Raw genomic sequence first — 15,287 nt, forward strand, 5'->3', positions numbered from 1 at the left:
AGCGCGCCCCTCCCCCGGCTAAAGGAATGGTAGCCCAGCTCCTGCACTGCACCCCCTGACCCCAAGGCACGAGGTGCGGCCTTGCCGCACGTTCCCGGAGTAGAGGGCAGCACAATTGTCCCCCTGTCCTCCTGATCCATGCACAGGAAGATCCACGCTCCGCAGCGGCCCCCCAAGCCTCCCTGCAACACCCGGTAATGCAATTCACGGGGGCGGGGGAGGCGGCAGCAACAACGGCGGCGGCGGCGGCGGCGGCGGCGGCAGCAGCAGCACTGCCCCAATCTAGAGACAACCAGAGACGAGGAAAATGGCTCCGAGTAGGGACCGCCTGCTGCACTTTGGGTTCAAGGCGACAGTGAGTGATAGGGGAAGGGAGTTGGGTGGCTGGGAAGGACATGTGTGCCAGCACAGGCTACCGCGGAAGCGACAAGACTTAGGGGGCTGGGAGGACAAGACAGACAGCTCAAGTGCTTAGTGAGTTGGTGCGTGCTGTTTGCCCGCGGAGGAGAGGAGAGTGGGCTCGGGTGCTGTGTGCAGTTGTCCTGCTTTCTCCTCTCTCACCGGTCGGCGAGCACGCGCGCACTCGCATCCGCCCCACAGCCCCTCCCATACATAAATACACACAGACACACAGGCACTTCCCTGCCTCTCCTTCTCGCGGTGGGCTTTCCTGCCTTGGAGGCGAGAGCGGGCTCGTGCCACCGCCGCCGCCGCCGCCGCCGCCGCACTCCAGCTGCTCCCGGGCTGATGGTAGCCGGCTGCACCCGGGGGTGGGGGAGGGGTGGTCCTGCGCCGCCGCCGCCGCCGCCGCCGCCGCCGCCGACGCGCGCTCCTCCTCCTCCCCCTCCCCACGCAGTTCCGAGGCCCGGGCGGCTCTGCCCAATGAGGAGCGGCGTTGCTGGTAGGTGGGGAGTGTTTTTGTTTTGGGTTGAAGTTGAGGCTGAGGAGAGAGAAGAGCTAGCGACGAGCCGTCGTCGCCACACCGCGGGAGGTGGAGGAGGCCCTGACGGAGTCGAGAGGTCTCTCCTCCCCGCCGACGGCCCCTGCCCGCAGCTCCTCTGCCTCCTCTCGGTGCCGGAACTCCCGGGCCTGCCCGGGGCCCCCAGTCTTTGCACTCCGCACGCCGCAGCGCCCGGCCCCGGCCGCACCCGCCGGCCCCATGAGGAGGGACGTGAACGGAGTGACCAAGAGCAGGTTTGAGGTGTGCGCTTGGAGGGGGCTAGGGTGGCGGGAGGAAGGCGATTCCCTCTCTCGTGCCCCGAAAAATTCGCTCCGCACTGAGCCTCCTCCCTTGTCTGGCGCCGTCACCCCCCGGCCTCTAGGACTGCCAGACTTCTCTCCCCCTTCTCGCGACCCGAAAGCCCAGTGCAGCCCGGCTTCCCTCTTCCTCCCGACCGGTCGCCTCCTGCCTCTTCCACCAGCGGGGCCCCGGCGGGGGATTAGCTCTGGCGCCCTAATTCCCCCTCCCCCCAGTATCACTCAGCTTTCCATTCTTTACACAACCCTTGGCTTGCCTCCCTTCACCCGGCAGAAAAAGCATCACAGCTCCGATCGACCGGAGGGAGCTAGCTTCTTTTCTTTCTGCCACTTTCTTCGTGAAGCGAGGGGGAAATTATGGGCCAGGGGGCTTTTCTCCGAGTTTGAGAGACCTTGGTTAAACTAGGGAAGTGGGGGTGGTAGACTGAGATGATAGAGACGACCACGGGTTTTCGGTGCTGTTTGCTTTGGGTATTGTTCTGATACTTCCTCTTCTTTCCCGTTTAGTCTGTACTTTTGTAGCTCATTGTTTCTGGGAACTCTTAGACGTGTACAGGCTTTGAGGTTGGGACGAAGGTCTGAGAGACTTAAAATCCATTCAAGTCTCTTTGTCTCTAAGAACTCCACCTCTGGCGAGAGAGGTTTATAATAATGGAATTAAGGAATGGGTGAGGAAATAAAACATCCGAAAGCGTCTTTAGAGAGTAGTCAGTGTCAGGAAGTGGTTCCTTTGGGAAGTGAAGTATCATAGCTACAGGTGAATTACAGTAGTATAGTAATATACGGGAAGGTTTTTTGAGGGGATAAGAAAGAGAAAGAAACTACAGCAAGAAGAGTAAATGTTGCCTGGCCTTTTTTGGCAGAGAATCAGGCTGACCTGGGATCACTCACAGCTCAGTGTACATCTCACTTGGTGTTTTTCTTCATTTCCATTTGAAGGATGAAATTGTAAGACGGTGAGACAGAAGTTTCTGGAAGCTTGCCAACTAGTTGCAGAGGATGAAATTGTTACCTAAGGTCTTCAGTTTAGTCTATTCCTTGATTTCTTTTTATGCTTATGGGAAAAATATTTTAATTTGCCCATAAAGATCAAGACAGGGAGTGTTGGGGAGAGTTTAACTGCAGAGCTACAGTGTTACTGTTGCAGGCCAGGAGTGGAGAAAAATCAAGGAATTGGTCTCCTTAGAGTTTTCATATTTAACTTCATCATGGGAAGAAATTATTATAGTAGATATGGTTTGGTGTTTAATAGAATTTTATGTTGCCCTAGTGTAGAGAGACCCAGTAAACTTAATTTATGATGGTTTCCTATTCAGTACTACTGTAAAAGTCCAGACTGCCATTAAAGTTACTGAATAGATATTTAGCAGTTAACAGAAATCTTCAAAGGGAAACCCAAATGCTGAAGAATTGAGTGGAGGATGGCCTTTTGCCATTACAGTCAGCTCTTTATCATTTTGCTATTCACTTTTAGGTTGTGTGAGTAATTGTTGGAAAGAGTTCTTTGTAGTTTGTGCTTTAAAAATGCGTTGCTATATCCTGTTTTTGTAATTATCTTATATTTTAATTTGTAGTTTATCTGTACTGGTGGTACTAAAATAATAAGAGAATGTATTGCTTTCTTGAGCATGTCTGGGTTTTTTAAATAAATTTATTTATTTATTTTTATTTTTGCCTGCATTGGGTCTTAGTTGCTGCACGCGGGCTTTCTCTAGTTGTGGCGAGCGGGGGCTACTCTTCATTGTGCTGTGCAGGCTTCTCATTGTGGTTTCTTGTCTTGTTGCAGAGCACGGGGTCTAGGCACGTGGGCTTCAGTAGTTGCAGCACACCGGCTCGTTCTGGCGCATGGGCTTAGTTGCTCCGCAACATGTGGGATTTTCCTGGACCAGGGCTTGAACCCGTGTCCCCTGAATTGGCAGGCGGGTTCTTAACTACTGTGCTACCTGGGAAGTCCTGCAAGCATGTCTGTTTACCTTGATTGGTACAACTAAAGTTTTCTGAACATGTCTAAGATAAAAAGGGAGGGAAAACTCCTTCTGCTGCAGTGTTTATTTGTAAACAAAAGGCTACTCTTATTATGAAGTGCAGTGTTCATGCTGAAATACAAATGAGAAGGGACTGGAAATATGTGTTAATGAGTTTCATTGTCTGATGTTTCTTAAAGTCATTTACCCCTTAATGACCTAATTTACAGGTAATAAAGCAATAAACTTTGGTCTCTCATGAAGTAATAAACCTTGCTAATTCGTTGAAAACATTTTAAATATTTACTTTCAATGGATAAAAGATGTAGATAAGATGAAGCAGCCTTTTCATATCTAAAATATTTACATCAAATTATTTTTTTAATTCTCAGAAATCAGAGGTTTTTAAAGGACTGATAATTTTATGATTGTAAGCAGATAGCTCTGAAAATTTTTGTGAGTGCAGGAAATTTCTATAGCAAATATATAACAACTAATTTCAAATTAGTTATGGTTAATACAAAAAGTGAAAGATTGTTTTCTTGGCCACATTTTTTTTTCTGGGCAGAAGATAACTAAAGCTTATTGTTTTTTATTTAATTCTTTAAAACCTTTTTTAGGGAATATTCTGTGTATTATGCTTTTGGATGTTGTAAGTGAAGGCCACACACTTTAAATCTCACACTCAGGGGTAGAGTTGTAGAAAAAAAAATTTTAAGTTAAAATCAAGGGAGAAGAGTACCTGTTAGGCAGCTATGTAGTATCCTGTAGAATAGCCAAGTAGATGACTGTTGGATAAAAGAGTTTAAAAAAGATATGGAGGTGTGAAAATTATTGTTGTTCTTTGCTGTATCACTTTGGCATTAAATCTGTACTATAATAACCCTTATAAGTTAACATAATGCGTACTGAATTGTCTTAGTCTTCTAATTGAAATTCATTAAAATACTTTTTTTTTTTTTTTTTTTTTTTCCGGTACGCGGGCCTCTGACTGTTGTGGCCTCTTCCGTTGCGGAGCGCAGGCTCCGGACGCGCAGGCTCAGCAGCCATGGCTCACGGGCCCAGACGCTCCACGGCATGTGGGATCCTCCGGGACCAGGGCACGAACCCGAGTCCCCTGCATCGGCAGGCAGACTCTCAACCACTGCGCCACCAGGGAAGCCCCAAATACTTTTATATTACTTGCAGTACACTTTGTTTTGTGGCAAATTTTGATAATTTCCTTTCAACTTTAATAATGATTATTAAATATGTCCTGTATGCCAGGTGCACTGAGCTAGATGTCTTACCTTAGTTACTTCTAATTCTCACAATTCTCTTTTGAGGAAAGCTAGGGCCCAAGAAGTATTCAAGTTGCACAGCTAGTATTATTGGGAGCCAAGATTCCAATCTGCAATTTTTTTTTTACTCCACTCTATCATTCTGCTCTGTTTTTAGCATAACATAGTATAAAAGCCCATAAAATGTGTGGAAAAGAGCTTTCCTAAAGTTCTTCATCCAGTATATTTTATTTTGCTTTTGCTATCGAGAGAATACAGCTATCCTTCATTTTAAGTGCTGTTGCCAACGCTATCTTAACATAGTGAAATTAATGACAGATATGTGTAAATATCTAAGCTAGCCCTTGAATCCAAGTTTAGATTTTTTTCAGTTAAGACTCTCTACTTGTCATATTCTTAGTAGCTCCATTATAAGAATGTAGTATTATTGGAGGAAAAATTCTTATTTGGGTTTATTAAAAGGCATAACTTAAAAAAAAAAGTTATAGTGGTAACATCCACTGACATTCACATACCATTTTACAGTTTAATCAGTGCCTGGAGATGTTAAGACTCACATAGCTAGGAAGTGATGAGTTCCAATTTGGGTATTTTGAATCCCTGTTCATTATTGTTTTTCATTATACCTCACTGCCTCTCTGATAAATCTGTAATACTGCAGTTTGTATGATTAGGTTGTAATATTTCTTTACCTGCTTCATTTTATTGCTTCAATTTGTCCAAAATAAGAAAAATCATAAACTGTTTTGTGGCAGAAAGAAAATACTGCTTTGGGAGTTAAGAGAACTGGGTATTAGATAACCTTGATTTTTGTCACCAACTAACTGTAGCTTTGGTCATCTCTTTTCACTTCTCTGGTTTGGTCATTTACCTCTTCTGTAAGAAAAGGGAGTTAGAATCAATTATTAAGGTTCCTTTTGTTCCAGATCCTATGAATCTGTAATTTTTGAATAAAAGCCGACCTTGGTCCTTTCTTCTGAAATAGCCACTCCAGTATTTTGTTAAAGTTTGTAGGCTCAGTCACACAGTACAGTTAAGACTGCAGTAATGACCCTTTTTCTCCCTTAAGGTTTTATCTTCTAACCTAAAGAACATTCTGCATAGTAAATAACCATATTTTCCAAGTTGGTGCATGTGGAAAATGTTATATTTTCCAGTGGGTGAGAGTCATTTGTGTCACTCTATTTGAAAGGCCTTGCAATGGGAAAGAGTACTAGTAAAACTAAGGAATTTTGTTTTTAATGCTTTAGAGATTGGTTTGAAAGCAATTATCTAACATTACTGTGGAAAATCCAAATTAAAAGTCTGGGCTTTTTAGGCCCATTCAGACAATCTGTCCTTTTTTTAATAGTGTTACTGATATTTCTTTATTGTATAATCATGGGTCCTTTTGAAGCACAGTACACTGTATCATGTACTTATATTGTAGTCATTCATTATTTAAAATAAACATATGTTTGTGTCTTGCTACAGTATATATAAGATAAACAGTTATGTATTGAAAATTATGCTTTCCATTAAGTCATTAAATTTTTTTAACTTGGCAAAAACTTCACAACATGTATTGTTGATATTTAATCCTAGTTATAAGATGTGATCTAGTTCTTTTTTAAAAAATAAATGTATTTATCTTATTTATTCATTTTTGGCTGTGTTGGGTCTTCGCTGCTGCGTGCGGGCTTTCCCTAGTTGCGGCGGGCAGGGGCTACTCTTTGTTGCGGTGCGCGGGCTTCTCATTGCGGTGGCTTCTCATTGCGGAGCATGGGCTCTAGGCGCACGGGCTTCAGTAGTTGTGGCACGCGGGCTCAGTAGTTGTGGCTCACGGGCTCTAGAGCACAGGCTCAGTAGTTGTGGCACACGGGCTTAGTTGCTCTGTGGCGTGTGGGATCTTCCTGGACCAGGGCTCAACCCGTGTCCCCTGCATTGGCAGGCGGATTCTCAAGCACTGTGCCACCAGGGAAGCCCCGATGTAATCTGTTTCTACATTGAAGATTTTCATTCATTAAAGCAGTATTTCTGTTAGAAGTATCCACACTTTTAAAGTCATGTCTTCATGTTCTAGGCCTTTTGTCAGTTTTAGCTGTTAGTACTGGTGTTGTTTTTTAATCTTAATTTTAAAAAATCCTTCTATTTTCATCCTCAGAGTTGCCTCTTTTGAAATTTTGGTCTCATTTGTCTTCTAAATTAATGAGTACTTTTGTTATTGCTAGCCCTTAGATTACTGTTTCCCAACTGGTGACAGATTGGAAACTAAATTAAAAATTTCAGTAATCTAACTAATACTGTGGTCTTGCAAGGTATTTTTAGATGTCCAAAATAAAATATTCCGTTACACCAGGAAAATCCAAGGGAGGGAGGAAGAAGAAAGAATGCCCTTAAACTGACCAAATTTAGCTGCTTGTGCAGTTGTCTTTACACTGTTTTCCTATTTAATATCCCAGGCTTAGTGGATTCTTAGATCAGACCCCTACCCAAAAATTGCCTCAGAAAAATGAAGGCATCCACCTGTGGTTTTATAGTTTTATGTCTTAATGCACTTGAACCCATTTGATAAAAATGATTTTAACTTAATAGCAACTACAGTAGGTGGTGGTATTGAACTATGCAGTAGTATTTATGCTTGATTCATGTTGCTTTATTATATAACTTTAAAAAGAAAGGTATGTATTCAAATGTAATAAATCCAAAACAGATTTGCATTAGCTTTTGAAGACTATTTCTGTTAAAAGAATGGCTTTGCTGGCTAGTTATTTTCAGCACATATCGAGTAACGATTTAGCAGGCATGTGATTTAAAGCTATAGGTAAGTAACCTATTTATTCCTGAATCATATTTCCTCCAATTTGATTTTGTGATATTCTGTTGGCTTTAATAAGCCTCATATCTGACAGTTGTAATCAGGTGGAAATGTAAGTAATTTAATCCATTTTGCTGTCTTCTAAGTTGCTCTGAGGTAAAAGTCACCTATTAAAACATGATAGACAAGGGTTTAGTCAGTTATGAAACATATATTGGCAATGTCTTCTGTCATCTTTGTCCTTGATCCCAGGAATTTCTAGTAAAAAGTAAAAAAAGGGAAATAGAACACTGAAAGTAAATTGATTTTATGCATTACTTTGGTGCTAAGACAGAAATCATATCTAGTAACAAGGAGGTGAAGGTTGGCAATACATCGAATGCCTGCCCAGTTTTATATAATCAAATGTAAAAACTATTGTGATATTTGTTGGTGAGTGTAACTTTCTGATTAACTGAAGGATGCAGGCAGATATAATTTCACGATCATTTATTTATTTTTGATTTATTCTGCTACTTTACTTTTATATAATATTTCCTACATGACTTAAAGAGTTATAAATTAATTATATTTTAACAAGAGTGGATGATTATGGGTACATGCACAGACAAAACTCAAGAATTCAGAGTCAGACTGTGGTTTATTCCCTACCTTAGAATTTGTAGCCAAGGGTTTCTTTGTTTTATTTTCCCACCAAGAAGAAATAGATATCTCGGGGACTGAGAAAGTGGGAGATCTTTGCTGACATGAAAAGAGTTGTACTTTCAGAATGGGTTAGAACAACAAGGGGTGCATATACTAACTCTTCACGATCATTCAAAAGTAAAAAATGGAAAAGCATTCTCAGTTTTACTACAATTTACAATAATAAGAATATGCCATAGGTATAGCTATTCTGAGTACTTTTTTTTTTTTTTTTTTTTACTATATGCAGTATGAAGGTATTTATGTGGCAGGAGGGACAGGCAAAAAGAAAGCAGTAAATTTCTAGATTAGGGCAGGTTTTTAAATGTAGAGTACCTCTTCTTTTATGCTTCTGTCATCCTTGGTTGACAGTTTAGGCCCTGGAAAGTTCATCGCCAACTGCCTGTATCCTGAATTGCAGTTACCAGCGAAGAGCCAGATTTGTTTTGTTCTTTGTTTCCTTTTTTCCTTTTTTGAGGTGGGTGGGGTGAAGGGAAAAAAAAGAGAAGGGATTTGCAGTTCCTTGAAAATTAACAGTTAAAAAAAAATATTTCTGAAGAACCTAGGGGCAGGACAGGAATAAAGATGCAGACATAGAGAATGGACTTGAGGACACAGGGAGGGGGAAGGGTAAGCTGGGACGAAGTGAGAGAATGGCATTGACATATATACACTGCCAAATGTAAAATAGATAGCTAGTAGGAAGCAGCCGAATAGCACAGGGAGACCAGCTCCCTGAGAGCACCTAGAGGGGTGGGGTAGGGAGGGTGGGAGGGAGACACAAGAGGGAGGGGATATGGGGATATATGTATACCTATAGCTGATTCACTTTGTTATAAACCAGAAACTAACGTAACAGTGTAAAGCAATTATACTCCAATAAAGATGTTAAAAAAAAGAGAAAATTAACAATTTAATGTTAACTATAAATGTTAGCTGCAAGGTTTTCCAGAGTTTTTTGTTAGAATATGTTATCCATTTTTTTGTCATCTTATTTTTTGAACTAGATCATCTATGTACTTTAATGTTCTAATTTTGAAATTAATTTGAGTAAGGAGAGGATGGAAACATTAAGATGGGACTTCCCTGGTGGCGCAGTGGTTAAGAATCCTCCTGCCAATGCAGGGGACACGGGTTCGAGCCCTGGTCTGGGAAGATCCCACATGATGCAGAGCAACTAAACCCGTGCGCCACAACTACTGAGCCTGTGCTCTAGAGCCCGTGAGCCACAGCTACTACTGAGCCCATGTGCCACAACCACTGAAGCCCACGTGCCTGGAGTCTGTGCTCCGCAACAAGAGAAGCCACCACAATGAGTATCCTGCACACCGCAATGAAGAGTAGCTCTGGGGCTTCCCTGGTGGCGCATTGGTTAAGAATCCACCTGCCAATGCAGGGGACACGGGTTCGAGCCCTGGTCTGGGAGGATCCCACATGCCGCAGAGTAGCTGGGCCCGTGAGCCACAATTACTGAGCCTGCACATCTGGAGCCCGTGCTCCACAACAATAGAGGCCGCGATAGTGAGAGGCTCGCGCACCGCAATGAAGAGCGGCCCCCGCTTGCCACAACTAGAGAAAGCCCTTGCACGGAAACGAAGAACCAACACAGCCATAAATAGATAGATAGATAGATAGATAGATAGATAGATAGATAGAGTAGCCCTGCTCACTGCGACTAGGGAAAGCCCATGTGCAGCAACAAAGATGCAATGCAGACAAAAAATAATATAAAATAAATTAATTAATTTAAAAAAAAGAAAATGAAAACGTTAAGAGGATGTCTTTAGGATTTTACAGGGGGAAGTAACTTCTGAACTATGAAGTACACGTGTATGTATTTTACATACACATACACGTGTGTATCTATGTGACCTTGGGTTAATTGCCTTTCTGGACCCCACTGTCTGAACTTTAAGGTTCCTTCTCACATGGAAATTCTGTGATTCTCTGTAAATAAATCCCCCAGCTTGCTGTGAGTTGGATATTAGATATTCAATTTATTGCCAGTGTTCTTACATTTCTTTGTTTTTAACTGCTGTTAAACACAAAACACTTACTTAGCCTTTGTGACCTGAACCTATATTCTGCTTTGGATTCCTGCTTGTTTTTGCACTGAATTTTGATAAAAATGGAGGTGGGCACTGGCAAAAGAAAAAGACAAAAAGTATGGTATGTGTATATACCACAAGTACGTGTAAACCATATGTACATGTATATGTATATACAACTATGGTGTATCTGTCCAAATGACCTTTGCCAAGGGAGTGAGAAATGGATATGATTGTGTGATATCCTGGAGTTTAGGGTGTTATGATTCAGTTTTTAATATTTATGGAATTTATGTATTTATATATAGAGAACCTATATAAGAGCATTAGCTTTGAAGTCTGAGTTTGAACCCTGGCTGGGAAAAGGTGTATTACAAAGGAAAGAATGTAACTAATGATTTCTTTTCATCTGATTCAATTTTATATATCAGGTTTATTGAACAGGAACATCTATGAATTTTAACCAATGTAGTTGAACAGTAATTAACAGTGTTTCAATTTGGAGTTTATACTGTAACCATTATTGCATTCATTGTTAGGCAAATGTGGACATATGTCTCCTAAGATGAGAATCTGGAACTAAATTGTAAGTTGACATTTAAAACAGTCAGCTTTTACCCCAGAAACTGGTCATTCTTCCGTCTCTGATTTGTAGAAAATAAAGCTATGGCATGACTGAACATGGACAAGTAAGTAGGGATGCATTTATTTTTTTAAAAGAGCACCGCATTGCTAATACCCTTGCCCCACACTCATCCTTATCAGTTTATTTGGAAAATTATTTACATGTCCTTCATTTGAAGACACTCTTGTTGCAAAAATCACATCATAACTTACTTCTGCAACCCATTTGTAGGAAGGAAACATGATATATTTTGGAAGTATCCTTGGATAAGTTAAAGCATTTATTTAATAATGTAGCTTTCCTAACATTATCATGAATGGTAACTTCAGGAAGATAAAGGACTTTATATTCAGTGTTCTTAGTCACAGCTGACTGGAGTTATACAAAAACAGCTTCCCAAATCTAGATCTACAGAACAACAAAAAATGCAGTTTTACTGAGGTCAACACGTTCCTTAAGAAAGAAAAATTGTATTTAGATTTTTTGCCTCAGAAGGTGGATTATAGGCCCTAAATGGTCCAGACAGAAAAGTTTGGCCTATAGGAATCAAGAACTCAAGGGGCCTAATGTTGACAGTACTGTGAACTCAAACTGAACGCTGGGGAAAACCACTTACTTCTCTGTCTTTACAGCTCTAAAATAAGATTTCCAATATCTATTTCCCTGTCTTAAGATTTCCAATATCTATTTCCCTGTCTTAATACAAATTAGGTTTAATTTAAAAATTAAACCTAATATAATGTTGTATGCCAATTATACCTCAATAGAAACAAAAAAGATTAAACCTAAAACCTCTAGTACTCCCTGAGTTAAATGGGTATTATTAAGGAGAAATAAATAAAGAAATGGTAATATTAAGGAGAAATAAATGAAACTAAATTTAATTTATGGCAGCTGAATTCCATAGTAGAGATAAATAAGTAACAACCTGAATGTCTAATCAGAATCACCAGTGAAGTTTGTTGTACAGTACTAATCCCTTGAAACACTGGGATAAAGAGTACAAAGTTAACTTGTATTTGCAAGCTGAACTCCCCGGGGAAATCAATTTACATACCATAGATTTGCCATTAGAAAACCAATATCTCTTCGTAAGTTTATATCCTATCCTAGATGTTTTAGCCCTAGAAACAGGAGCAATATTTAATGTATAGCATCTAAAATACAGTTCTTTTACAACTTGTACATTTTACATGAATCAGATACATTCAGTTTTACTAATGAAACCACCACACCCCACTACAGCCTCTCAAACTACCAAGAACGAATATGTCTGGGAACTCAGCAAAGCTTATCTGACCTTGTCCGGGGCACAGAAAATCTCATTATAGAAAACCAGGGCGGGCTTCCCTGGTGGTGCAGTGGTTAAGAATCCGCCTGCCAATGCAGGGGACACGGGTTCGAACCCTGGTCCGGGAAGATCCCACATGCTGCGGAGCAACTAAGCCCGTGTGCCACAGCTACTGAGCCTGAGCTCTAGAGCCCGTGAGCCACAACTACTGAGCCCGCGTGCCACAACTACTGAAGCCTGCATGCCTAGAGCCCGTGCTCTGCAACAAGAGAAGCCACTGCAGTGAGAAGCCCTCGCACCTCAACAAAGAGTAGCCCCCGCTCGCTGCAACTAGAGAAAGCCCCTGCGCAGCAACGAATACCCAACACAGCTAAAAATAAGTAAATTAATTAATTAAAAAGAAAAAACCAGGGCATGGTATTGATAGTTCAGTTCTGTTCAGATTTTATTTAGCACGAATATGTGTCAGATATTGATAGGTGTTAGAGGTACAGAGCTGCTCCAAAGCATTGTCTTTTCCTCAGGGAGTTTGTTGTCTAGTTAACAAGAAAACTGCATGAAAAAAATAATTTAGTGGGTTCTGGTAAATGCAGTGGTAGCTATATGGGAGCGTGATAAGAACCAATTTCATGAAAAGCATTCACACTTTCCGTGATCCTCATACTGCTTATATGAGACGCATTACATTTTATTTAGTGCTTTTAAAAGAAAAAATCCATTGAGGCTGCTTTTAAAAAATATTAGCACTATACTGTCAGGTGTAAGAATTTATTTTTTTATTAAATTTATTTTTTATTTATTTATTTTTGGCTGCATTGGGTCTTCATTTGCTGCACGCAGGCTTTCACTAGTTGGGGCGAGTGGGGGCTACTCTTCATTGTGACATGTGGGCTTCTCCTTGCAGTGGCTTCTCTTGTTGCGGAGCATGGGCTTTAGGTGCGTGGGCGTCAGTAGTTGTGGCACATGGGCTCAGCAGCTGTGGCTTGCGGGCTCTAGAGCGCAGGCTTAGCAGTTGTGGCGCACCAGCTTAGTTGCTCCGCGGCATGTGGGATCTTCCCGGACCAGGGCTCGAACCCGTGTCCCCTGCATTGGCAGGTGGACTCTCAACCACTGTGCCACCAGGGAAGTCCAAAATTTATTTTAAAAAGTACAGGTATGAATTACTTACACTTATCTGTACCAGGGACAACCAAGGGAAAAGAGGCATGTTTTCATTAGTAATTTCTTTGGTTTTACTGGTACATCTTTAGGGAAACAGAACAGTGGGACTACTAATGATAGAGCTAATCAGAGTAACTGCTCTTCTCTAAAGCTGGACATTTCTCAGAGATGTAAGCAGAAATTAAACAGGGTTAGAAGAAGAGTAACAGGAAAGTAACACTTTCACCAGTAATTCCAGGAATTAATTATATAGTAGGTAGTTATACACATATTGTTCTATTTGTTTTTAAAGCAAAGAATAAATTTTGTTAAGGAATTTATGAATGACTGAATAATACTGACCCTCATTTATGGAGGGCATCCTGCTAACCTTCCTTTTAGTAGGGCAGATATTTTGAACTGCCTTAAATAACCACTTAATATAGTGTTTTGCACATTAAAGAACATGTTCCCATTTATGATTTCATTTGAACTTAAAAAAAAATCTTGTATGTTAGGTAGGGGATATTTTTCTGCTATTTTATAGGTAGGAAAGCAGATACTCTGGAAGGCTGTTATTTTACCAACATTAAATAGCTGAGTATAAAAGCCAGAACTTTAATCCAGTTGACTTGAAGTTTCTTATACTTGCCTCTAGGGCATGCTGACTGAGAATTTTTTTTTTTTGCTTGCTTGCTTCCTTTTTCTTTTCTTTTTTCTTTCTTTCTTTCTTTCTTTCATTCATTGGAGTATAATTGCTTTACAATGTTGTGTTAGTTTCTGCTGTACAGTGAAGTGAATCAGCTGAGAATGGGTTGGTTTTTTAATTTTATTAAAAAAATGTTTTTGGGCTTTCCTGGTGGTGCAGTGGTTGAGAGTCCGCCTGCCGATGCAGGGGACACGGGTTCGTGCCCCAGCCCTGGAAGATCCCACATGGCGTGGAGTGGCTGGGCCCGTGAGCCATGGCCGCTGAGCCTGCGCGTCTGGAGCCTGTGCTCCGCAACGGGAAAGGCCACAGCAGTGAGAGGCCCGCATACTGCAAAAAAAAATAAAATAAAATTATTTTTTATTTTTATTTTTGGCTTTGTTGGTTGGGTCTTTGTTGCTGTGCACGGGCTTTCTCTGGTTGCGACGAGCAGGGGCTACTCTTCATTGCTGTGCGCGGGCTTCTCATTGCAGTGGCTTTTCTTGTTGTGGAGCACGGGCTCTAGGTGCACAGGCTTCAGTAGTTGTGGCACATGGGCTCAGTAGTTGTGGCTCACGAGCCCTGGAGCACAGGCTCAGTGGTTGTGGCTCATTGGCTTAGTTGCTTCGTGGCATGTGGGATCATCCCAGGCCAGGGCTCGAACCCATGTCCCCTGCATTGGCAGGCGGATTCTTAACCACTGCACCACCAGGGAAGCCCCGAGAATGGGTTGTTGTGAACAGTTTACCTATTGGTATTCTTTTGATCCATAGCAAGTATTTATAAGATGTTTGGTTAGGGTTGATTAACGCTTGAGTTTGTGGCAAAAGAATTGAGCAAAGTTAATTTTGTGGGGACTGCAAAACATGGGCATTGAACCTGTACTTTGGCTTACTAGCCAACTTAAGTAACTCTTAAACAGCCATGAACAAATATTCTGGATAAATCACGCTAAGTTGTAAATTCCTTTCAGATACCTATGTAATAAATTACATTTGTAGCAAAAGCTGTTAGTGTATCATTCATATGTTGAATAAAACTGATTTGATTACCTTCTTTACTATAATTCTTCCTCATGAGAGCTAGGAGTGAGATACTAAAAGTTTTATAATAAGTATTTGTAGAATCCTGAATATAAGTTTATAAGGCTTCATGTTCAGCCTCTTTGCAAGTTTTGCTCTTAGGCTTGATGTATAAAGTCTGGGCAGTATTTTACTCAATTTATCATAATATATTATTAAAGATGAAAGGTAGCAGTATACCACTGTTGAGTGAAAAATAGTAAACATTTAGGATATAGTATTTTATGAATAAACAGACATGTCTAGATAAAGATCAAGTAGGTTTAGTAGAATAAAAAAATTTTAATATCAGAAAGAATACCAAGAAGCAATATTACCATCTTCTAGAGTGTTTAAGTTATTTAAATCATCTGAAATTTGCATTAAAAATGATCCCATCCATAAAATGCAAGCTGTTCTGGAGTTATGGCCAAGATCTATCTGACCCTTCTAAC

The 15,287-nt window shown here is 41.0% G+C and overlaps 1 protein-coding gene across 1 annotated transcript in view; it reads left to right on the plus strand.

Annotated features, from left to right (window-relative positions):
• Positions 1 to 950: 950 nt before the first annotated feature.
• FBXL20 (F-box and leucine rich repeat protein 20) overlaps positions 951 to 15,287 on the plus strand; it is a 111,755-nt gene continuing 97,418 nt past the window's right edge. The window contains exon 1 of the mRNA XM_065897811.1: positions 951 to 1,201. Within this exon, the coding sequence (XP_065753883.1) occupies positions 1,160 to 1,201 (42 nt within the window). The 5' untranslated portion in view covers positions 951 to 1,159. The remainder of the gene's footprint in view (positions 1,202 to 15,287) is intronic.

This window comes from Phocoena phocoena, chromosome 19 (assembly GCF_963924675.1).
Source record: "Phocoena phocoena chromosome 19, mPhoPho1.1, whole genome shotgun sequence".
In the NCBI taxonomy this organism is placed as follows: Eukaryota; Metazoa; Chordata; class Mammalia; order Artiodactyla; family Phocoenidae; genus Phocoena; species Phocoena phocoena.